The sequence below is a fragment of the Uloborus diversus genome, chromosome 10 (genome assembly GCF_026930045.1).
Source record: "Uloborus diversus isolate 005 chromosome 10, Udiv.v.3.1, whole genome shotgun sequence".
NCBI lineage: Eukaryota > Metazoa > Arthropoda > Arachnida > Araneae > Uloboridae > Uloborus > Uloborus diversus.
The window spans coordinates 46112031-46139150 of record NC_072740.1 but is presented as its reverse complement, the minus strand read 5'-3'; the positions used below and the strand labels follow the sequence as shown (position 1 = coordinate 46139150).

The following is a 27120-nucleotide window of genomic DNA, read 5'->3' as shown; positions in this document are numbered from 1 at the left end:
TTTAGCCAGTGGCATCCACCTGGGGGAGAGGGATCGTAGAGCAGACTACACCATTGAAATTTTTAGGGGGGAGGGTTGAGGGGTATTTTTCTCCTTTTGGGGAGGGGTCTCTTGCTTTTGGAGGGTCTCCGTGTTATTTAGGGGGGCACCCTTGCTCTTGGGAGGAGGGGGGTTAAGCACCTCTGCCTTAGCTTTAGTGTACAAAATTGCTTACTTGGTTTCCATTGAAAATTAAGCACGAAAAGAGTGTCATGTTCAAATGTTTCCCTGTTTAGAATACAAAACGCGTTTCTTCAAATATCTCGAAAATTAATTTCTGCAGATACTGCTTTTTAACTTCCAATGGCATAATTGACCTTTTCCGCTGTAAAATTTTGAAGAAACAGACCCGATAAAAGAGTATAGTTTTTCATTTTAGCAAATTTTAAGTAGATTTTACTTTAGAAGTTTACATTTTAATAACAATATCATTGATGTTATATATTTTAAGTATTTCTTATTATAGTTCTTATTAGTATTAATTGTGAGTATTTCTTTTAGATTCTGTGCAAAGGTAATTTGTTTACTTCAGGAAACGAAATATAAATTATTAAAAAAACCTCTAATTCAGAAATTTTAATCAACAGATTACTCTAAATACAGACAAGAGCTAAAGTTAAATAAAAATGAAATAATAAATTAATTTGTACACTTAAGGCAATATAAATTGAAAAAAAAAATTCTAACTCAGAAATTTCAATTAGCAGATGGGTGTTAAAAAGAAATAAGATGTATAGTAATATAAAAATTAAAGAAGCCTGTTGAAAGGAAAAAAACATGCTACTGACTCTGACAAATATGATACTGAATAAAAAAATCATTAAAAGATAGAAAATTGTGGTACTAGAAGCATGTTATGAATTTAAACCGTGTACAGATATTTCAATCATCCAACTCCCCCCCCCCCAAAATGCAAAATTGCAAAGGTGTGTAAAATGGAGGTGGCCGAGTTTTCAAAAACCCAGGCTTGTACCAAACATATGGTATCACGTCCAAGTATTGTGGTTGTAATAATCAGGAAATTAATAAGTGATTGCAGTTTGATTGAAACATAACTCGCAAAAGTTATTCCAGTATTTTTGAAAACCAATAAAAAAACATGCAATATGTTGTGCATTTACGTTATACCCACTTTTAGCTGTGGTGGCAGATTTTGTTCGGAGGTCAGGGGTTGTTGCAACGAACATCAACTATGTTAACAGTTTTTAAGAAAAAAAATAACTATTTTCCTCCATCCATGATGTAATTTTCGATATTGATAATTTTGAAGCACAGGTTTTTGACATTTTTTATCCATTTTCTTTTTGGAATTTTTTTTCTGTTTTAAATTGAAAAACTAAGTGTTTTTCCTCACAGTGGTCAGACAATAAAACTCTATGTATTAATTATCACTTAAAAAATAAAATAAAAACTGATACCATAATCCATGACCATTTTGTTTCAACATCAAAGGTTATTCGTTTCATTATCTGTATTTGAGCTCAACCTAATCTGCTTTTTGTACTTATTCATATTAATTCTCCTAGATTATTAAGAAGTACTTACAATATATTTCATGAATAAGAGTTAACACTTAAATAAGTTAAGTTAATTACACTTAAAATACAGAAAAATTCTGAAATGTATTATTATCAGGAATGAAATGATACAATTTATATTTAATTTCATTGTAAAGTTGCCGTTCCTCTTGTCCTCTGGATAAAGCTTACTACTTTTCACTTTATAGGCTTGATGGTGATTTCTTTAATTTATTGCGCACAAGTAAGGGATTAATGCAACACATCTTTCACACACTTTGCAGTTGACCCAAAATGGCAATTAGATGCCTTGCAAGATGGAGGCAATGAAATCGCACAGTGTTTTTAAATTTCTTGCCAAGTCTTTAAATCTGGCGACTTTTCTTGAGATTTCAGCAGGCTTTAAGCCCCTATATCTCGAAATCGAAAAGACAAAGGCACACAATTTATGGGTGAAATATGTCCAAATATTCTCTTTTGAAAGCGACCATTTTGAACTTTTTCCATGAGTACTGAAGTCATGAGGTTCCCTGGTGAGAAACTTTTTTTTTTGCACCTTTTTTTCCAAGGTTGACGCCCTCTCGAGGGACCCAGTCCGCCCCTGCCTGTCTTCACCATGTAAGTTGGCAGATAAACATGTCTTTAACATCAGAGACATGTTGGAGCATCTAAGCTATCAATAACTTACATGCTCAAGTAAATCCATGTAACTGTTTTAATACGTTTTTGACTATCAGTTGATGCTTTCTCCACCTCTGATGGAACATTACATAACATTTTCTTCTTCTTATAACCTTAACTACAAAGTCTAATACAGTCCCACGACACTCAAGTAAATCCCTTTTTAGCATCATGGGCTAACTTAACTACTATAATAAAATCCATAGGTCCTTGCCTTGATTTGGAGTGGCTTGCTTTTGTTTACTTACTTTATGTGACTACTTACAAAAACACTTATATTGAATTGAGTGAAGGGTTCAGCTGGTTACATACTGTGTTTCCAGTGACCATCTTAGAACTGCCACATTGTTAAAAGTTTTTGAATGACAACTGCAGGGGTGTTAAATTTTATCCTCTCTTTTCTGCTTCTTTTTACTGGTTTCTTGTCAACTAATAGCAAAGATGCCACAACCTGGCGTAGGAATTTTTAAAAAATTAAAAAAAAAAAAAAACTCCTCATTAGTCAAAAAAGTAGTCATTTTGTATCATGACAAATATTATTTCTGGAACTTGTTTTTATGTTTCAATTGAAAGTAATTTTTGTTTCAAATATTTTTCATTATTGAAAAAAAAAAATATTTTTCAGAATAAATTTATAGCAGTTTTTTTTATCTAATCAGTTGCAATTGATCAAGTGGTTTCTCTTATTGATAACCGTCATGGAGCATCATACATCATCGCTCAGAGCAACAGTAAGATATCTATTCCCAGAAATAACACTAAGATATCCTACTGTTGCTCTGAGGTGATAATATGTATAATCGTGCATGCATCATTTTTGTCTGTACACATACTAGTATACAATCATTTTGTTTTTATCTGTGTCATATTTTTATGTCTTTCTGTTACTGTATTCCTTTTATTTACAAACTCTCAATTTTTGAAAATTAAGTTTTAAAAATTTTTCCAAGTACAAGTTTTTTAAGTTTTTTTTCCTGTTCAAGTATTTTCTATTACTTTTGGATTTAAAAAATGAATCTATGCTTGTATACCATAGAAATAAAGCCAGTGATATGTTGTTTTAAGGAATGTATTACAACTTTTAACCATTAGGTTTTTGCAGTTCAGTTAATTATATTCTCATCCATTAGATCTACAAGCTTACGTGTCTCAACCACTCGTAGAGGCTTAGGAATGGTTGGCACATCTCTATCAGCTCAACCGTTGTTACCAGTGAGTAGTAGTCAATCATGTGGTTCTGTTATTTTATCTCATGATGTGGAAGTGCCTTCTGCCTTGGTGACCAGGCCAACTTCTGCATCTCAACCATCATCTCCTAGAGTTAATCAGGAGTCATCTAGAATGATTGCAAATGGAAGCATATGCATTGACCCGAGGAGTTCCTATTTGGACCGAAGAGATCATCCACCAGGTTTGCTATCCTCTAAATTAAGTAAAGAAGTAATGCATCATGATCAGCAAAGTCCTGATTTAATAAGTAATTACAGTGAGGATAATTATAGTGATAATTTCAGTGATTATTGTTTGTCTGATAATACATCCCACAATTCATATTCCTTAGACCATAAACATTCCCTTTCTGATAGTGTTGTTTATCAAAATTGTCGTGATACTTTGACACTTTCTGACAATAAATCGGATCATGTATGTAATGTAACCATTGATTCAAAAGCACCATTTGATACTAAACAGAATTCATTAGGTAGTGAGGGAGAAGTAGTAAAAGGCGAACTATTGAGTAATTTAGTGAAAGATTTATCAGAAATTTGTAATCAAAGTAGCATTGAGGGTGAGGGTGGAGAGGACGAAATTAGTTGTGGGAACGGAGATATCACATATGTGTTACACAAACTTAATAAATCCCAAAAATCTTTACCTTCTTTAATTAAACCTAAATCTCCTAAACCTGTGCTCAGAGTTGAAGTTGAACATGTTTTAAAGTCACATGGCAGTCCAACTCTTTTTGCTAGAGCTGGCTGTTTTTCAACTTCAAAGAAAAATAAGTTCAACCACTGTGTAAAAAATTTGATGCGTAGCAAAACTGTTGATTTTGTTTCTGTCAATCAGCTACCAGCAACTGATAGTTTTTCATCTCAAGATGATTCGCTGGAAGATTCTGTTGGAAAAGTTCTCAAAGAATGCAAGAAAAGAACTGATACTGATCTATCAAGAAGCACAGATTTTAGAAGTTGTTCTAGTAAACAAAGCTCTACAGAGTCACAAGATTTGGATTATGTTATGTCAAATAAGGATGGTAGTTATTATCGTTTTGCCACTGAAGATTTGACTGATAGTATTGAAATTATATCAAAGAAGCAAGGAAAGGGAAAACTTGCATGGTTTAAACAAAGTACTTCTAATGCTTCTTTTGAGGTTGCAGATGCTGTAGAAAACAGAAGTCCTCCTGAATATCATATAAATTCAAAGTATGTCAATGGAGATACTTCTACCAATATTTCATCTGACCATATTAAGGACGATATGTCACCCATCAAAGCTGATTCTCAAAATATTTGGTTATGTCGCAGTACCGAAGCATATTTTTCAGATTCATCATCTGGAAGTGGCATTCTCTGTTCAGACAATAGTACAAGCAGTGCTGATGACATGCTTCAACTAAGTGATCTTAGACTATATGATACTCATTTATCATCTTCTGAAGAAGACCCCACAGTGGCTGATGAAGATGAATTTGATCATAGTCATATTGTAGAGTATCATGAAGAAAATACCACCAAACCTGCTCAGTCTGAGTTACTGCTGACTTTAAAAAGCCCCAATGTAAATGATTGTGAAAATGACTTTTGTGGGGAAAATAGCTTAAATGAAATTGCTGATGTGTTAGAAGATATTACTGAGCACACAGAAACATTTTCAGATGGAGAAACTGCTCAGATAATAGATGATAATTTATCTTGTGGAAGTATTCGCTCAATTGAATCAATACCAAGTACTCCAAGTAAAGTAGGATCTACATGCATAGGTGAAGATAACGTATCTTTAAATTCAAATGAACATTTTTGATTTTAATTTCTCATTTTCTATGATCGCATTACTTTTAAATGTAAAAAGTCATTAATTTTATCCTGTTATGTTGACAAATCAAAGCATTTATTTTTCTATTTCCTGTTTATGAAAGCATTTTTTTTTTATTTATCTGTTGTACTGTTATGTTTGATTGTGATTCCCAAGAGCTATTTAAAGTGATTTTATTTACACTGTTTAAAGTGCTTTACTGTTTCATTTATTTTTAAAAAATATTTGTAAATTCTAGTCAATGTTAAATTTTGAGCTTTGTTTCATGTTACTAAATTTAATTGTTACTATTTTTCTTTGTTATAATTTGTTTCTACACTTGTTATATACTCATACAACTTTTGTTAAGGCATGTGGTCTTTTAACTAATATTCATACATAACGTAATATATTGACTTACATTTAGACTAAAAATTCTTTTATATTTTTATTTTGTATCAATTCTGTAAGAAGATTTTTTTTCTTTATAACAACTTCAAAGTATGAAGAGTGCTTCAAATGCCTTTAAGTATTTTATACAAATTTGAAAAGACTAGTCTGCAGAAAATGTTTGAAACATGAAAAATATCTTTCTAAGAAATATTGGAATTAGTGTTTGTTTATTTTTAAAAAATCTGGAAGTTTTTCGTAGATTACAAAGATTATTTTTTATTTGTAAATGTAATTTTCTCTATTTTATTATTAGGTAAAAAGAAGCATTTTAATGATTATCACTTCATGTAATTTTAGCTTGGATGATGAGTTTTGCTATGGAATATTTTCATAAACATATAATCATAGTACTATGCTTTGGCATTTGATATTATAGTTAAAAGTTTTGTGCTCTTTTCATTTTAAATGTTAAAATATTGTTTGACTTTTCATATTTTTCTTTTTATTTTCTTTAAATAATACCAGAACTGGTTTTTTGTAGTTTCTATAACTGTAAAACAGTTTTGATTTGTCTGAGCAGGTGTTGTGGGGTTTTAGAATTTATTCAGCAGGATATATATCACACAGCTATCAATTTTTAAAATATTTTGGCTTCTTTTGGTCTTGATTGTGTATGAAAAAAAATGTTAAACTGTATTCTTTTTCATTTTTATTGGATAAATTAAGGTTGTGACTGAATTGTAACTGAAATATAAATATTGTTGCCACAGAACAACAGTAAGATATATTTTATTTCTAGGTTAAAATATTTTACTGGCGCTATGAAGCACATACACATCTATAAAAATATATAAATGTACATACACACATATATCGGGGTTGCCAACTGCTCCGCATTTTGCGGAGTTGCTCCGCAAAAATGCCGAAACTCTGCAGATCCGCAAAGAAGTTCTTTTGCTTTGCATTTCCCAGCTGAAAGTTTTCAAGCTTACATTTTGCTGTTTTATCATAACAAGCATGTAAATATGGGAAATTTAAGATGCTTATACTCAAAGATTGAAAGAGTGTTTAAAGTTGTTTTATTAATTTAAAGATGGTTTTTTTTTTTAAACTCATGCTTAAAATGATTTATTAAAACTATAAAACAATTTCAGATCAGTGGTTACAGTTATTTTTATTGATTTTTATACAAAAATACCGAACTGCTCCGCACAATTTTAAATTGCTCTTCAAAATCACCACAGATGCTCCTCAAATTGTTTCTCCAAGGTTGGCAACCCTGATATATGTGTGTATACATATATATATATATATATATATATATATATATATATATATATATATATATATATATATACACACACACACATACATATATATATATATCTATATGTATATATATATATATATATATATATATATATATATATACACACACATACATATATATATATATACATAAACAAACACTATCAATACTGTATTTGTAACCTGGACAATTCAACCAAAATGAACTTCACTACTCAGTTTAATAGGCGCCATAGGCAGCTCTATGATACTGGTAGACGACAAATTTAATAGCAATATAAAGATTGAACAAGAAAGAACGAAAAAAATTTTTAAGGAACGAAAAATTGAAAAAATCCCCTATATATGTCGTGAACTAGTGCTTTTTTTAGACACTTTCGCCAGCAGCATTCACGAAACATCTCATGGTTTTTCCCTACCTTTAGGGAGTATCCCCTGATGAGGCCTCAGGGTATTTTGGGATTCTTTCAATTTTTCGTTCCTTAAAAAAATATTTTTCGTTCTTTCTCGTTCAATATTTATATTGCTATTAAATATATATATATATATATATATATATATATATATATATATATATATATATATATATAGTTTTCTTTGAAATTATGTTCATTTTTCTATAGTGTGTCGTTCTTTTTTTTGCTATAGAAATTGACAATTCTGTAAACTAAATGGGTTTTGTTTACTAATCCAAAACATTTACCTGATGCTTTTTTTTCTTTTAATTTTATCAGTGAAGTATATGTATATTATCATTCTGATTTTTCTTTAAGTTACAAAAAGAACATTTTTTAAAAACATTGCAGCAAAATTATCGTAATATAGAACCTTAGTTTAATGTTAGTTAAGGAAGTGAAAGGAATTAATGCCATTTGCAGGAATATGAAGTAAGACAGTCAAAATCAAGCAAAAACTAAATATTAACCAAGAATTAAAGAATACTTTTACAATGACAGACCTGCTAACCTTTCCGTATTTGTGGTAGCTTTGTGGTTATTATCCACAGAAAATGGTCATCTTGTCAAACACTGACCCCTCATATATTTCATTAAAGATAATACTTTAAAATATCTATGAACAATTTTTTTCTGCATAACAAATTGCAAACTTATGTGCGATTTCTTAAGCAAAAATACTTGTCATTACCCTTTAAAATTATTACTTTTTTATTGAAATATATGAACCTTTACAGTTGGGACAACGAGTTGACTTTTTCCTGGGATAGCCCTATTGTGTCTTCTGCCCTTCTGCTTATGAAATCCTCAGCATTTTACCCTCTTTCTTAGAACATGACTGTAGTTCATAATTCCAGCAATTCCTAAAGACAAGATTATTCATTTTTATTCTGATGAAATAAGAGCATGGCGGCAATGAGCCTTTCCATGACATACTAGTAAACTTTGTACTTATCAGATCTTACCTTGTTTTTCAAAAATGCTAAATTGGCCAGTACGTTTCTTCCTTCTTGCAGATTGATACATTAGACAGCATTTATTCTGGATGGATGTGTATTTTTAATTTCAATTCAGTTGTGATATTTTGCCGATGGTAATCTGAATTTAGATTATTTTCTGTCATTGCATTGTGCACTCTATTGATTCTGATAAATGTGAATAATTTCATCCGTCAATCAGAAACATTATAATTAAACATTCTTAGAAAGTTCAGCTGTAGAATTTTCCCCTTGCCTTGTTTGAACCAAGCTATTCATCAATGATCAATAATGCAGTTTAACACTAGAACAACTGACATTTTCTGTATATACCCAGAAAGACTGAAGGGGCCAGTGTGGCCCCCCATCTGTTTTTGGGGCCAATGATTTTAAAAATTCTTCCTGAGTAAGTCCACATGCCCGATGCACCTTCCTTCATGACTAAATAAAAACTTAGTACGTATTTATTTTTAGTTTTCTTCTCAATACTGGCCAAAAAGTTGAATTAATTTTTCTTTCCAAGAGGCTACTGTTAAGCTGGTTAGCAATATGTACTGTTTATAGCATTTGGATATCCAACCGGCTGCATAAAGAGGAAGTTACAGGTTAAACTACAGTGAATGGTTTTTTTATGCTTCAACAATTAGGAGAAAGGAAAAAAATAAATTTTTAAATTTTTAAAACAGCTTAGGGGCCACTCTGACCCCTCTTCTAGGTATAAGGCTCAATATTTACAGTGCTATGAGGCGAATGATTAAATGATTAAACGAGCATTCAAATAGTGTCATATAATGAAAAGTCAAAAAGTTCCATTAAGTTCTGTTAGATATTATCCAAGTTATTAAACAACAAAGTATGCGAGGGGCCACACAGGCCCCTCTGTCTTTCTAATGTTGATGAAAGCCTTTGTAAATTCAATATTGCGCATGCAGAGAGGACTAAAATAGACTGCTATATAACAGACATGCTACTTTTCCGCGGAAACGTGGATTTCCACTTTTTTCCACCTTCAATTTCATCATTCCTGAGATTGATGCAGATTTGCATAAATATTTTCATAGGGGGGGGGGGATTTTTTTTCCGAGTAATTTGCAATATGAATCTTTAATTCTTTTTATGTGTATCAAAAATATCGGTTGGTGTTCATTGGGTTTGTGGGCAATTTCTGCAAATGTGGGTGTACATGTTAAAGGAAACTTAAAAATAATTTAACACTGCTTTTTCATTAAAAAAAATATTCAGTGTTCAGGCATAACAAATTTAAGAAAAAAAAACTATTTAAACAAAAGTTTGATTGTATTTATGACTGTAAGTCCATTACCATCTGAAGTTTCTAAAATCTTTGAAAAAATGTAATTTGAAAAAATAATGTAAAAAATATACAAAAATAATATTATTTGAGCTCCCTGTTTGAAAGTATATTAATTACTCTCAAATGTTAATTTTTAACGTTTTATTTGTTACGCGTAAAGTTTAGCTTTTTTCTTCATCAAGCTGTAGCATGTCTGATATAAACTCATTTAAGCTAATCAGGAAGAATGAGTCTATATTGATCTTCTTTGATTAAAAAATCTACATAAATCAAGACTAGGGTAGAATAGGGTACATTGATGCTGTATGGCTCATTTACTTTCAGGGGTAGGAGCTGTCCTAAAATTTCAGATTTTATCCTAAAGTTCCTAAAATTTTCGTTATTTTATTCCATGCTTGAGCAGAAAAAGAAAATTCATCCAAAAAAATGAAACTTTTTATTATGATATTCCAATATTTTAGGCTAAAATGAACTTGCTAGACCCTGTGAAATTTTCTCTAAAAAAGAAAAGAAAAATCTCCAAAAAGAAAGAACTTTGCTGTCTTTTTTCTGGAGAAGAGGGGAGGGGGAATTTATTTAACCATAACATATGCTAAAAATAAAGCTGTTTGTTTTTCTATACTTGGTAACTCTTGCAGTCATTCTTCTTCTGCAAAAAATATGTAAAAATAAAATAATAAAGAAAATATAAACAGCTGGCAGCAGACGTCCTCACAGAAAAAAAATTAGGGGAGGGGAATAGGATCTAATATTTTTTATTTTTTTTTCCCTCTCGAAAAGAAATGAAAAATATATAAACCATGTTAGCTGAGATATTGTTCCCTAATCTGGTTAACATAGAAACTTATTGTTTGCATATTGTGCATAATGCTGTGCGTAAGAGAGTTAAAACACTTTTGTTCCACATAGATAATTTTACATTTGACATACATAAATGGTTCAAATTGTCATCAACCATGAGGAAAGATTTTCATTCCTTGTAAGCTTGATTGCTTTATGTAGCTTTAGCTGATCACATCTTTTTACAACGTGTTGAAACAAGGTGGTTAACTCTTTGTTCTGTATGTGATAGACTGATTGAGCAGTATTTAGTTATTGAATGTTATTTTTTAAAATCTATATCTGTTCAGTAGTGTGAAGGTGGCAATTTAAATAGATATAATAGAACTGCAAGTTCATTGAAAGATCCTTTTGTGTTTGTACACTTACATTTTGTCTCATTTCTCTCTGACCTGTTCAAAAAAAAATGTACCACTTTTACATAACAAAACCCTGTTGTTCATTTTTTTTTGTACCTAAAATTGAACAAACGTATTAGAAGAAAAACGTATTCATGAAATCTAAAGTAGTGGAAGAGAAAAAAGTATATTTCTGTAATAAAATATTTATTTGTGTACTTGTTATAAAGTCAAATTCATTAGAAGATTTTCCTTTAAATTTACTGTTTAGATTAATTCAGATTCAAATCGTAAGATAAAATATTTTTACTTCATAATGTGTCACTGTGTTGAAGAATAAAAAATCGATTGCATTCAAAATTGAATTTGAAACTTTTGATCTGATCGACTACTGGAAAAATCAATTTTATAAATTGCATTTAAGTTACCTAAACTTGATATTTGTTGTCCTAAAAATCTCCTAAAATTTTACCAAAATTATGGCCGAAAATTTTTGAAATCACCACTCCAACCCCTGCACTCTCTATGTTGGTAATTACAGAAAAATATTGTTTACGTCACGACCGTGTTTACCCATGGTGCTTTATTTTGTATTTTAATGCTCTTTATTGAATTGAAATATTTATTGGCTAATTATCTAACATTTTAATGGATCTTTTGGTGTTTTTGGCTGGATTACGATAATGTAGCTATTTGACAAAATTGGCATGAAGTGTTCAAATAGGCAGTATGATACTCACCTGTTACCTATTTTTACATCTGTACACAATTTATTTCAAAGCATTTTTTCTATTGATCATTTTATATCAAATTGATTGTTGCATTTGTCAATGGCTTGGCAGAGTGCTCAAGAACTACGTGTACCCAATGTCAGCAAGTAACAATGCATTATCTTTCTTCCATCTTGTTCTTTATCATTGTCGATTGCTGTCATTAATTTTTTCAAACTGAAAAGTTTTTACGAAGTATTATCTTTATTTACGAAAGATTATAGAATTTTTCAAAGAAGTTTTATTTGCCTATTTTTTTTCTGATATTTTTGTAGTTTCAATTACCCCTTCGAAATGCAGAATTTTATATCTATTTTTCAAAATTTCTTCCGGGGGAGAAACCCATCCCCAGACCCCCTAGAATTAGGGATTTTTAATACCCCACTAAACGGAAGGCCCTGTGTTACTTTAATACCATTCCCCCTCTTAAGGTCAATCCAAAAAGGACAGCAGGATACATTAAAAAAACTTAATAGGAACAGCAGGATCACCAAAAAAGTAGAACGTGGCTTTATGTACTATCAGAGGAAGGAGAAACATTGTAAAAAAAAGAAAACATTTAACACTGGAAGAATACTTTTTGCAACAAGCATCTCATAATAGACAAAATAACAGGATTTATGCAACATCAATGCAGAATATCAGTTTAACTAAAAGAATTGTTCAGAGGTTCCAGAAACCATTTTCAGTAATGGTCGTGGGGTGCTATAAGCTAGAGAGGAAAACTGCTCTTTCTTTTTATTGAAAAAGGTGTGAAAATTGACAAAAATTATTATTTGCGAAAAGTATTAAAGTATCACATGATTAAATAAGCTCAAAAATCATCATTCACATTTCAGCAAGATTCGGCACCCGCCCAAGCAAAGATTGTTAAACAATGATGCAAACAGAATTGCCCATCCTTTATTTCCACAGAAGAATGGCCTGCATCCAGTCCTGATCTCAACCCACTGGACTGTTGCATGTGGGGATATATGGAGAATAAATTGAAAAACCTAAAACCGGTGTCCACAATTAAATTTAAAAGATTACTACTAAAGATATGGAATGAAATTCCATTCTCTGTAGTGCATGCCGCCGCAGAAACCTTTCCAAAGAGATTGTCATCTGTGGTAACAGGCAAAGGCGCGAGAAAAGAAACCATTACTTAAACATTGATCAACAATGATGTTACTTTTATTTAACATTTATTTTATCATTATAGAAAACTTGTATTACAGCAATAAATTTTTTTGCACCGTCAGTTATTTCTGGGCACCCTGTATATAGTCACTCCTATTAAGAACAAAGCTGTATATAGTGAATTTAAGGCTGTAATGTAAGTTTCAATTTTCATTTTACTGTGCATTATTTAACTTTCTATTTCTAAATTTAGGCCATGACTAAGGTTTTTTTGGTCCCTTCGTTTTTGCGATTAAAGTTCACAACTGTACTATTCTGTAAAGGGTTTTAAATTCATTGGAATCTGAGAAACATAAAATTCATGACAGTTGCTATAAATATTGTTGCATTAGTTTTTTATATTTTATCTTGAAAACATTAATTCAATTGAAAACAACAATTTTGCTCAAACTAAAGCAAAGTTCATTTTATTTATTTTACTATAGTTTATGAAAAATTTAATGCAATCTATTAATACCTTTATGTGTGAAAATATTGAATAGAGTAATTAATGGGTCTGTAATCTTTTTTTACCAAAGAGCATATTCTGGAACACCGATCGGATGGCGTGCACCATTAGTTTTTTTCAAAATGTTATCAATAGTCTTACATTAATAGTACATACACCTAATGTGTTAAACAGTTCTAAAAATGGGATTTAATATTGAAGAAACATTGTTAACACTCTTCAGCAGAACAAAAAATTACTAAATAAATCACCTAAGTATAAGAAATATAAATTTCAAAGTCAATGTGGATTTCGATATTGCGTTTCAATGGCCATCACTTTTTAAATAGGAGAGTAGGATTATATTACTGGTTATGAGCAATCGCCAAAGAAATCAAGTCTTGATCTATACTTTGATTTTATGATGTTCATTGTTGAAAAGTATGATTAATCAAAGTAGATGAAACCGCAAGAATGATTTTATTTTGTGTGCTGCTCTTTTCAATAATGGAAAAATGAAAATTAATTTCTCTAAACTTTTTAGAGAACTGGGTTGTGTCGCTATGAATTAACATGAGTTGAATCTCCAGTAATGTTGTTCTTACGGTAGCTCTAAATGTGTGTAGCTAATTTGGTACATGAAATGTTTGATCTACAATGTAAACATTGGCTCGATGATATTTAACTTGTGGTTAAAATTAGTGATTAATCAAAAAAAAAACTTTTATTTGACATTTTATTGAAAACCAAACTATTTTTATCTCAATTCCATAGTGACGGGCGCACGTAAAATGGTCGGCAGCCGCTAAGGTGCACTCCAAAAGGGTTGGGAACCCCCTGAGTAACTATTTCATTTAAAGTTTGGTTTTTTGAAATAATTATCTAGTCCTAATATTTTGATAATAATATCAAACAAAATTAAAGGGGCCAAAGAAAAAAAAATCCGTTTTCGTCAGGTTTTTCTCAAATATATTTCACAGGCAAGGAGTTAATGTGTGCTTTTATACAATCTTTTTGATGAAATTAAACCAAACCCAGTATCATGACATCCCATGGGGGCCAAGACCTACTGTGCCCTAGTTTTCCTGACCAAAGGCACTGGGGTGCTAGGCAGATGTTCCGGTTAGATGGTCGGTCTAAGGCGGAACCCCCAGGATTAAGTTTCCAAGCATGCTTGGCACTCATTTTATAGACCCACTGAAGGGATGAATGGCTGATTTTGATGAAACTACTGTTATAATTTGCTTTGGTAATCATTGCAGCTGTCCTACATTTCATTTTTCTGGGGAAAAAGATTTAATGTCATACTTTTGTCTTATTGCTTTACTTGTTTTATGTTTCTTAAAATTCTTCTTTTCTTTTCCAAATTACTCTGGCATTAACTCTTCAAAACATGGAATTGTCAGGGAATTTTTTTTCGAAAAAATTTATTGGAAAATTACCAGTAATCATGAGATTTTTTTTTTTGTTTTTTTTTCAGCATTTCAAAATTTTATGCTTCAATGGTCTTGTCAGTAATTATTATTCACTCAACATTCAAATCTGAAAATTAACTGCTGAATCTCTTGCATAATTTCAATTTTATTTAGTTACGTAATGTGGGCAGTATTTCCAGTTGTTAAAAATCTGGAAGTAAAACTGAACCTTATCTAAAATTAACCATTTAATTTGGATAGTCAGAAAATAAGTCATTGCCTCTGTACATTTTGCTTCTTCATCATAGGGATAATCTTTATTGAAGAAAAATATTATTCCTGCAAACTGATTGTGCATCATCACACAGCAAAAAATGTTTAGAAAATATGTTATGAATGAATTTTTTTTTTTACTATCAGAATACTTATAAAGCATTCTGTGATTGTTTGAAAAAAAAAAAAAAATTTGAAATAAGTTAGGAGTAGTTATATAAAACTGCTTAAAATGATGCTATGTTGTTATCTGTTAGGCCTAATTTTACGTGTAGTTAACCTGAATGACATTCAAGCTGTTCAGACAAAGTGGATCATGGCATCATTTTGCCCAAGAACTTATTACTTTTTTTTTATATGATTACACTGTATAAGCTCTTTATGTGTTTGAATGTTATGAAATGTGTACTCCATAAAATATTAACATCCTGCATAATGAACAATTTAACTGTAAAATTTGTACGTAATTTTAATTCCATCATTCTTTGCATATTTCATTAACAAACAACAAGATGTATTTTGTTAATAAATAAACTACTTTCGGACAATTCAATGCACTGATGTGCCTCTCCTGTAATGACTATCCACATTGTTTTTGATGAGTGGAAAAAGTGGATACATGTCTGCAGTTCTGCAGAAAATGATACTTCTCCCCATTTATGAAGATTCTTCATCATATTAGCGTCTACTAACATTGCCGACTTAGGCACAAAATTCTTTTCCAAAATTTTACTTCAGACAGGTTTCATTTGTATTTATAACTTCAAATAAAAGTTTCAACATCTTTTCTTACAATAAGTAATCCCCCCCCCCCCCCCCCCCCCATCGCCTAATGTTAGCCAGTTTGTAGCCAAAACTTGAATAAGATTTGTCTTTACAGCAAATATTTGATTTCCTTGTTAATGAAATAGTAATGTTCAATTCTGACCCTATTAATAACATGTGTCATTGGGAAATTTAAAGGATCAATTGCCTGTCTGTACTACATAGGTCAGACAAAATGATTGAGAAAAATTGGTAGTTCTATTAAGCAACAAGAATGAAAGAAACCCTTCATTATTTGCTCAAGAATCCTAAACTACTGCTTTGAATTTCATTCTGCTGGTTTATCAAAACTGTTAATTGTTTATCATTCTAGTTTAGATCCTCCTTTAACACCATCCTTGCATCTTTTTTTTCTTTTTTTTTTTCATATCTATTATCCTCTACTATAGTTTTTATCTAAATCCAAGCATGTAATTGATGAAACATAGAATTATTCTTGTCAAAAGTTGGGTTGAGTCATGCAATCTGTAAGTGTTTTTTTGCATGATTAAAAATTGGTCGTCTACAGAGTTTGTTTTGGCTGTTCATATTTTTCAAATGTTTTTTATACATTTGTTTATGTTCAATTTGTTTGCGCAAAAGGAATTGAAAAATTGTTATGTTAGATTATGTTCTGAAAATTTTTGTTTATTCAGACATTTATTTTTATTACTGTATCACTTCTTTTAATTGATGGTATAGCTGTCAAAAATACTATTCAGGGTTCTCTTGAGTACTCAAAAGTGCTTTAAAGAACTTAATTTCAGTTTTTCAAGAGACCATATAAAGTGCTTTAGCTGAAATCAAAACTCTTAATCATTTCTGTACATTTTTTTTATATGTTGTTATTTATTTTAAGATTCCCCCCCCCCTCCCCAAAGCAAAAACATTTATTTTGATTTAATTTCAATTGCTATGCTTAGAGAATCATTGCATGTTTATCAATCCTTTTATTTAAAGCATGCTTATTTTGAAAATTGATAGTTACAATTAATTGTTAAAGTAAAATGCAGATGATTTAACCCTTTAATGTTCATAAGCATTGCAGTAGAGTGTGGCAGTTTTTTATTCATAAACTATTAAATGGTGATAGAAATAACATGTATGTCATTTTTTGAAAATTTATTCAGTAGATTTTGTGTGAATTGACGAGACATATGTATATGTATGATGTATGGTTCTTAAGAGATACAAAGCTAAAATTTATTTTCAAAATTTGGTGTTTTATACAGCTCAGAAATATTTGGATATATATATATATATATATATATATATATATATATAAAAATTATTTGTATTAGATGATTTATAAAATAAATTTTTAACTTGTAGACTCATATGTCTCATACTTCTTAAAAGGTTAATTTACTTGCTATTATTTTGATAGTTAATATTGATTAAATATTTGGAACAAATTAATTTTAACTGAATTGTTTACAGACTTCTGATTTCTATAGTACTTCTCCCAAAACTTTAATTTTGCTTTAAAAAAAAGTCATTTGTGTATCATTTGCACTATTGTTTATCTGCGATAAGTATTATTAGTTTGCAGTTTCTTAATTTTTGGCATTTGTTCATTTTGCTTTGGGGAATTCCTAGGTCCTGTCTTAATACAAATAAATAAGCAATTTCAAGCATGCTTAAAAGTAATCTGTAAACAGATATACCAACAAGTTCCAGCCTTAAGGTGTTAAATATTATATATTTGATTATACATGTAATGCTACTTTTATTGTTTAAACAATTGTCATGATACTCAACAAAAGTAAGATACAATAAAATGCTTTGTTTTCTTCTCCGCTTTGGAGCGGAAATTGCTTTTGGTGATTGCTTAATTTCATACTTGAACTCCAAACAGCATTCAAACAAACAAATTTTCAATTCCATGTTTGAAGAATGAACGAAAAAAAATTGGATCCATCTTTGTACCTCTTCCTTGGATTTTAAATTGCCTTCCTGTTGGGCTAGTGCACAAACAATAGCATGTAATGATCAGATGGGGCAAGACCTGCAGAATGTGGTGGGTGTTGATGAATTTCCCATTTCAAGGAGAGTTATGGTCATGCTCATGTGATTCAGCTTATTCTTCTCGGCACCCAGCTTGAGAACATATCCAGGCTTTTTTAAGGGGCAAAGTACATTCAAATTATCTATGCTCTGTTTCTCTGCTACTTCTTTAGTTATTACTCTAGATTTTCTTCTTCTAAGACTCATATTACCCTCATCAACATAGGTTGACTGTACCACTTTGTCTAGAGAAGGAGCATTGTCTACATTTTTAAAATTTTTTAAAATATGTATTCTTTAAAATTTTTAATTCAAGAAATTTCATTTTACTTAAAAGAATAAATTATTTTTTGCAACTGGTTTTTATAAATATTCGTGTTTAACATGGAATGCAAAGGAAATTGATTTCAAATAAGTTAGATAATTTTCAGAGATTTACAAATATCGTAAAAATTTGTATTACTTCAAATGTATCAATTTTAGTCACATCAGTGTCAGTATGAGAACTAAAAGCCAAAAACTCATGCATTAAGAAAAAGTAATATTGTTTGACTGGGCTCAAAGTAAAAGTATGTATAATTCAAAAATAGAGCAACCCAAAGTAGAAATTGAGTGTGCAATCTAATATACAATAAAACTATCTCTGTGCTAAATATTACATGAATTAATAATTGTTTATAATTTTTAAGTATTAGCTTTGAAGTAATCTTTTCATAGGCATTTATTTAAAAAGTTTTTTTTTTATGAAATCAAAAATGGTATTCAACCTTAAAAATATCTAGTAATGTAAACATGTGTGAATATGTATATACTTTTAATAATCTTTGGTGCTTCTTACTGAATATTTCTGCCTGTTGCCATACTCACTTTTAATATAAAATTCATGTTTTGGGTAAAAAAATGTTGAATTATGAAAAATTTCTGAACACATTCAGTTAATTTACTTACTACACGATATATTGGCTTCATTTGCTACTTACTCTCACTGCCAATCTTTTTTCTGTTTGACTAACACCAAATGGTGCTTTTCCTCTTGTCCTTACTCTGTATGATTAAATTTCTTCTTGGAAAATTAACTTTCGTCTTTATGCATTCTATGTAATATAATACTATGCTAATTATACTATTTATGAATAAAATTTGAATGTTTTTATTGAATTTTACCTTCTTGCTTTTTTTTTTTTTTTTTTTTTTGCGTTTTAAGCAAGTTCAAGCTGCACTTGATTTATGTGCTGATAATTTTTTTTCAAAACAAATCTTAATTATAATTAGTAAGTTACAGCACTGCCAAGTTTTTCATATTTTTATTGTTCTGTTTGTTTTATTAACATATTATCGATTATTTTTAAAGCACCTTAATGACTCTTGTTGTTTTATCCTTCCTTTTTCTTAATTTGTCCATTTCATATGAAATTCATTTTGAATATTTTTCTGCAGACATTAATTAAACATTTAAGGTCACACTAAATCAAAATAATATTTTATTTTGTAAATAATACTATAATTGAAAATTCTGAAATAGTAACTATTTTCATTTTTTGAATCATCTAGAAATAGAATCAGATGTTTGTTTTTCCTATTTAATAAGGTATAACTTTCTAAGAAAATATTGTATTTGAATCTTTTCAAATTTTGTTGGATTTACCCATTTTAGAGGAAGTTTAGCTCAGTATGGGCGGATAAACCTATTTTAACCATTTTTATAGCATGTCTTGTCTGTACTGTAAAAAAATATTTTGTGGGTATTCTAACTCAAAACTTAATGCATGAAATTGAGTAAAATTTAGTACAAATATGTCTCTCCATGTGAACCCCTGCTGAATGGTTTTTGAAGCCAATTGTGCCCATAGGGATTGGTTAATTATATGTTTTGGTTATTTAATATAACTGTTATATCTTTGGAAGTAATCCAAGAAATAATATAACAATTTAATATGTTCTCCAATATGAACTTGCCTGTTCATTGTATGGTAAGCTTCTAGTAGGGTGGCATGTTAGAACATTTTTCTTGTTAAGTGTGCCTACTATATCCTATAAAAAATGCAAAGGTTAGAAAAAAAATCTGTATACAATAACCTCAAAAGAAACAGATGCTGATTCGTTTTTAATACTGATACCTCTTTGGGAGGGGGGGGGGGATGAAGCATTTTCTTCATTAAGCATGACTACGGAATCTCAGGAAGTAATGCAGATTCAACCAAACATTGAAATTCAGATGGACCTCAATTGGAGAAAGTACTAATTTGTTTTTGGCGCTCCAAATGAGATGGTACACTCAAAGGTTTTTCTCAATAAGCATGAATGCGATTCTTCTTCATATGATTCAGTGTCTTGATTTTATTTTGACTGCATCTAAGGCTTAATTGTTCCAACTTGGTTAATATAATGCATAGATTTGAAATGCTGCAAAGAGACTAAATTTTTGTGGTTGCTGTATTAAGTATAAGTGCCAAGCTTTTTTTTTTTTTTTTTTTAAGTATAGAATAGTGTTTTGTGGTGGCCACAATACAATATTTCTTTTTAAATTTAGTTTTAGTTCAAAAGAGTGACATTGGATTTGGTATTTATATCCCTGTTATAATGCATGCGTACAAGATGCCTGCTTTTGTAAAAATGTAATTGCATTCATTGTATCCACTTAATAGCAAAAAAAAAAAAAAAGCATTCATGCATGGTGCTACACGTTTCATAACATTTGATTTATTTGTTTCAATAACTAAATGTGTTTAAAAGCAGTTTGTTTAAACATTTTCACTAAACACATTATTGTGAACATTACTAGCACAATATTTTTGAGCTTTGAGTTAATTTTTGTTGCTCCATTTTGTGTTGTAAAAAGTTTGTCCGTCTCTTTCTCTCTCTCTCTCTCTCTTTGTAAAATTTAAACTTCTTTTTAAAGAGATTCTGAATGGATTGTAGCTGCTAGCTGCTCCAGATGTTTGCAAATATTGTTGTTCTCTCTTATGTGTGTGTGTGTATATATATATAAATACAGTAAACTCCTGATTTTCCATGGAATAGGGTGGCATAGTAATAGCAGCTAAGCGAATTTTCAGATAATCTACAACTTAGGTTTGAACTATCCTAGTGTATGCAATAGCTTAAAAAAATCCATAACACTTGCATACATTTCAACTCTAGCTAAAACCGTAATAGTGTATGTAAAATATGCATGTAATAAGCAAAAAACAAGGATTGCTCACTATTCTGCCCAGAGGCGGACTGAGTCCCTCGAGACGACGCCAACTTTGGGGGGGAAAAGGAGCAAAAAAGGGAGGGGGAGTGCAAAAAAAAAAGGTACAAAGAAAAAAGATAGAAAGGGGAAATTAAAAGTTAGTAGAAATTCAACAAAAAAAAAGGTGTCAGGCTTGAGGGCACAATGGCGCATAAATGGGAGGGCGCATTGTGCCGGCAGGCCAGTCCGACTCTCATTCTACCATATAAAGCACAAAAGTCTCATCTGCACTTTTTATTAAAATTAAGTTAGTCACCAAGTGATTCTTTGTCACATATTTTACCATAAAAAATGTTTTATAGCCATTTGGGAATGAGAAATAATTTTTAAAAATTTCTGAAAATGGTTCATTTTTACACCGAAAACAAATGTAAGAAGGAGGGAAATTTTTTAAAGAATGGCCCAGTCACTCATTTACGTGCCTGAGTAGTGTAGATCTAAAAATCAGGTTTCAACTAGTCAGGTTTTAGTCACCTTGGAAAGTTGGATGTCATTAGAAGGAAGGGAGAGAAAATACTAGGAAGGTCTAAAAAATAGATTTTGTACTTGTTAGGTTTGAAAGAGCGTATTTGTCTACTTGCAGTGAATCACCACAGATTTTTTTTTTTTTTTTTTTTGAAAGTGAAAAGTCATGGATAATCGAGAGTTTCTGTATATATATATATAAACAAGGGGTTCATATACTTCTTTAAAAAACACTGAAGAGTTTCCATCAATCAGATCATTTAACAATCAGAATCACTCAGTATTGCACATTTGATTATGCAGTATTTGCACATTTGAATTGTCTTGAAAAAACCCATCAATTGTGTGTAGAATTATGATGAGTTATTAGGTACAATACATTAAAATTATTTTAATAAATATTAATGCATACCTTCAGAAATACTTTGGACTGTTTATTTTATTTTTAAAAACTACTTATATTACCTACTTTTAAAGTGTGCAGATGTTGTTTGCATTGTCTTTCAAAATGCTTTCGATAAACTAGGACAGATTGCCCTTCTAATCAAACTGGCTTGCATTGGAATGAAAGGGAAAACTTGAGTTAGGGTTGGTTAAAAAGCATACGACTTGCAGGAAACAAAGAGTAGTCGTCACGAAGCAATCAGTTTCAGTGGTCTGATGCTTTAAGTGGTGTTCTTCAAGGTTCAGTTTTAGTGCTGTTGTTTATTATTTTTGATAAATATGTTAATTGAAGGCTTTCTGGGAACATCGACTATTTTGCCGATGATGCAAAGTTATGGGGATTGTTGACAGTGAAGAACAAAAGAAAAAACTTCTCAAGAGTATATATAAATTATAGTTTTAAGTAGGGTATGTTGTTCAATTTTGAAAAATGTCAAGTGCTAAATCTAGATCATGCAAATAAGCATGCAAGTTATTAGTTGCAGCAATTTTTTAGCGAAGAGAAATCAGTTATTGTTCTGGATTTCTTTCAGGACTTTAAAAGTTTTATCAGCTGTACAGCGTGAGAAGTAAAAAAGCAATCATAAGGCTTGAATTCATTATTAAATCTATTTCACATACTTGTAAGGAAGTTCTTTCTCCTTCTTCCTCTTAAGAAAGACTTGTGGAATGGGTTTGAAACTTTCTGATTGAGGTTATGATTCCTGGCTTAAAAGGCTTAATGTGTGTAATCTAAGGAGATTTGATCCAGTTCCTTAAATTTATTCAAACCAAAGTTTCCATAGGCTGAATTTCTGCATTACAGATACTATAGCCGGCAGGCGGACCTGTCCAACATTTTATTTCAAAGCCACTACCAATTTTGGTCGTCCTTCACGTGATTTGTCACAGACGGATTTACGACCACAGCCAATCTCTGCAAACCGATTGTGAATAGTCTTTTCATATGGTGCTTCATATTACCCCTTTGCTTCTCACTGCCTCAATTGTCATGTGTTCATTTCATTATACAACTGCATTCTGTTATGCTCAACTTAATTTGAAAGAACAGCTAAATAAAATTCTTTTAAAAAATTTAACTTTTATTTTTTTATTTATTTATTTTTCAAACGGAAGTGTTTTGTTCAAACACTTTTTATTGCTGAATAGTGATCCCAAAATTTAAAGATGTATTTATAGAATTTTTTTACAGCAAGATTTTTTCCAAGCTTTATATATCTATAATATTTTAACATGAATCAGGATTAGTGCATGCCAAAGTTTAAATTAACAGTTGATTCTTAGTGATAATTACTGAAATTTTGATTTCTTCATTGAATCTCTGCTTTTTTGGCTGAAGTAGCTTAATACGTTTTGTGATTCTTTTTCTTATAAACTGATAGTGAATGAGGCAAGTTACTGCATAACTTTTATTTATTTACTAATTGTTTCTCTATGCAAGTATCAATGTAAGAATATTGTTTTCAAGCTAAGGTTTTTCATGAATAAGTTATCTCAGTGCAAATGTTTGTGAAGCTCCCTGTGAGTTACAGAATTTCTATTCAATGTCTTATCTCTTCTAAGATTACTTTGGACCCATTCATATTTTTTATTTATTTATTGCATTGTATAATTAACAGTTGTGACTTCTTGAACAATGCTTTCTGAAAACCACTATTAAAAGCAGGTTATGCCAGGGAGTGAACTAATTTTCAGATAATAATAAATTAAAGTGCCAAATGTTATACATGTAGATTTATTAAATGTGCATGTAAACCCCCTAGACTTGGAAGGAAAAAAAAGCACACACACACACACACACACTCAAAAGAAGAAATGTATTGATAGTTAAACCTCACAAAATGATTTGCAAATGTTTCCAAAAATTTCATATACTAATGTAATTACTGTTTCTAATTAACTGATTTGTGAGAGCCAGTATGCTTACATTTACCGAGACTCACTTAAATGCTTGAAGTTTGCCATGAAGTACTTTCAATATTTTGTCATAAATTTTATCCTTTCATGTATATGCTTTTGTAAGAGTCTTAAGACTTTCTGTACCTGATTGGGGGAGTTAAAATTAAATTTGGACACTTATTGTATTAGAAACAGTATCTAATCAACGTGTATCCCTTCATTTTGCGAGTCACTCTTATCCAGAAATTTATTCTTGCTCTTCCTCTTTACTCATGTTTGAATAAAGGTGAGATCTGAATATTTTAAAGATTCCTTACTAAAATGAATTGAACTCAGTAGCTTAGAGTTTATTGTTCTTCTTTATTGCTAAAAGAAAAGTGTAGGATCTAAAACGTAAAATTCCTTAAATAAACTCAAGTAAAAAATAGTGTAAATAGAGAGGTCTCGGAGGCCTCACATCCCCCTGTTACATCCTACTTTTTCACCTCCCCTGTTAAGGGTTAAGTTAGGTTTCTGATTTGTTCATTTCATAATGGTATTTGCTATGGTATTACATCTCATTGTTTTTTGTGTTCCAATTAGCATTTCAGTTTAAGCCTGAAACATCCACATTTAATACTTTTCTCTTTAACTTCTTGATAAATACTAGATTTCATAGGAATGCTACATTTAGGATAGCTTTTATTTCTAACACATTGTATTAAATTTAAGTTTGTTTGTCTGGCATTCTTTTTTTTTTTTCCTTTTCTTTAAGCTATAAATTTAACAAACTTTTTATAACTGCCTCATAAATAATTTAATTTTTCATAAATATATTTGAGTGTCTTTTAACAAGCATGACTAAACTTTACAAATATGCATTTTGTTGGGAAGTATTAATTTTTTATAGATTTTTGTGTAAGTTTTCATTAATGTATGTGTTTTTTAAAAGTTTGTTGTTGTCCAGTCAAACTACTAACCTCAACTGTTTAGTTTTAATTAAGTTGCTTGCTTTCTTTTGAACATAAATTTCCACTTTTACTTTCATTTCTAGTGTCTTCTTTTTTTCAGTTTTTCTTTCCAAGATTTTATCAAGAAAATTCTGAGAATAAGAGTAGCTAGTTTTAAAATTTTCACGTCTGAACAATTTAGAAAAAAAATGAGGCCCTTTCTTCTCTTTGCAGGTTTTGGTCATCTCTTCGCTGTCTCTTCTCCTAATCTCTTCTGAATTAAAATTTGAATATTCTTTTGATTAGTGTGACCTCCTTAGCCTTATGAAATATGTAGTGCTTTTATTATTGACTTTTTCAATTTTATAAGCTATATTAGGTTAATGAACAACATTTTCTTGAATTTTATATATAGCATAGGCACATGAAATAGAATTAAATTGCTATGTACATGTAAAATAGAAGCTGTAGACGTTTTTAATACTGTAATGCACTCTACGACCAAGAATATTTTGTAGATGAAATGTAAAAAGATTTCATACTTCTGCATTGTATTGTACTGTTTTTTAAATAAATATTAGTAATTTTATTAATTTATATAGTTAGAGAAGTTGTGATAGAGTGAAAGCAAAATAGTCGTATCTTTTCGAAATTAAGTTATGCCTAACTTTTTTAGATTATTTAATTTTAATTATGATTTTGTTACATAATTTTTTTCTTCCATAAAAACTGTTCTGAAAAAAATTTCATGAAGAAATAGTGAAGTTGCCGCAGTTATATCATCAATTTCTTGAGAAATATTAGTTGATTTTTTTTTTTTTTTTTTTTTGAGTTTTTAGTCTCTTTATGATCAAAATAAATTTAATTGGTCTCTGGAGCATTGCATTAATTTATATGTATTTATTAGTATTCCCATGGTAATGTAGTTATGGGAAACTGTAGTCAGAATGACTTTTTGAATCACAGTGCCTGTCAGGCCAACATGACAATGTACAAAAGTGTAAAGCATAGGTGCCTAAATATATTTATTTAGAAAGCAATTTTTATAATAAGAGTGAATGCGTGTGCTAACTACAATTGTTACTTCTAGGCATTGTCAATTGTTGCATTGAAATGTTGTATGGAGAGTGATTTATTGTAAGTTTTAAGAGTTTGTATTTTACAATGTGGTATGAATGAGCGATATGCATAAAAATGAAATTTTAAAACTGGTGTAGAAAAATGTGGTGTTTAAAAAAATAACAAAAGATCTTTGTTCTTTATATCTTCAATATTTTAAGTAACTAAAAACAAATGCATGAGTAAATCATTTAAACAGATGCGTGAAATTTTGGCAGTATTTTAAGTGTTTACGTGGGAGTTTTTTCTATGACTATTGTACAGCAAAATTCAGAATGTTTATTTGTATGTTTTATATAAAAATATATATATATATAATTCAATCTGAGCTAAATGATTTGTATATTATTTTTCAATTTTTATAAACTTTCCATTTTTTATTGTTGAAGGGTATTTGTTGAAACTCATTTTAATTTTAAAATTTGAAGTTGTTAGATTATGAAGTATAAGTGTAAATTGTGTGAAAAGATATATTGCACAATAAACTTGCCCTGTTTAGTGCCAAATTTTTAGAAATACATTTTTTCATGATAAAAGATGCACAAATTCGAAAAGATATGTTTTTGCTTTTGTTTTTAACTTTGTATTTCTAAACATAGAAAACTTGAAATGTCACAATTCTTCCCTTAAAAATATTTTCTAAGTGACATAACCGAGTTTTTCCTATAGTGACTGATACATGTTTAATATGAAAGGGATGGTTCTATCAGGGTCTTTTCATCAGTAATCTCAACAGTATTTAATCATTTAAAGTATAGTCAAAACAACCTGAGCTTAACATATCAGCTTCCCCTTTTTGCTCAAGGTAACGTGTTTTCTTTTCATGTATGGGGCATGTTTTGCATGAATGTTTGCAATGCTGAACTTGAAAATTATGATAGCTAAAACTTTGTAACATGTTTCAAGATTATAGATACTCTAGTCAACATTAAAGCTTATGCGTTTTTGTATTTTTTACTTTGTACATTTTACATTATACAAGGGACTAAATTTTAGAATTTTTTGTAAACCTATATAACAGATCTTTATAAAATACTAAATCTTTTCTCGCTTTAAAGTGTTTTATGCCATGACAAAGTGTGGCCTTAACAAACTTAAAAATGCTTAACTTATATGAGTTTCTTGATATTTTGGTCTAAGAGTTGCAAATTAAAAACAGTTTAATTTAAAAACTAATGATATTGTTTATCTTGTTATCATTTGATACACAAAAAGGTTAATAATAAATGTACCTGATGTTTAAGTACTGCAATTTGATTGTGTTATAAAAGACTTC

General features: G+C 30.1%; 1 protein-coding gene across 1 annotated transcript in view; it reads left to right on the top strand.

Moving 5' to 3' along the window:
- Positions 1 to 27120, top strand: part of LOC129231230 (FERM, ARHGEF and pleckstrin domain-containing protein 2-like) — a 180488-nt gene that overhangs the window by 64103 nt on the left and 89265 nt on the right. Inside the window, exon 10 of the mRNA XM_054865494.1 lies at positions 3368 to 3648. Coding sequence (XP_054721469.1) covers positions 3368 to 3648 — 281 coding nt within the window. The remainder of the gene's footprint in view (positions 1 to 3367; positions 3649 to 27120) is intronic.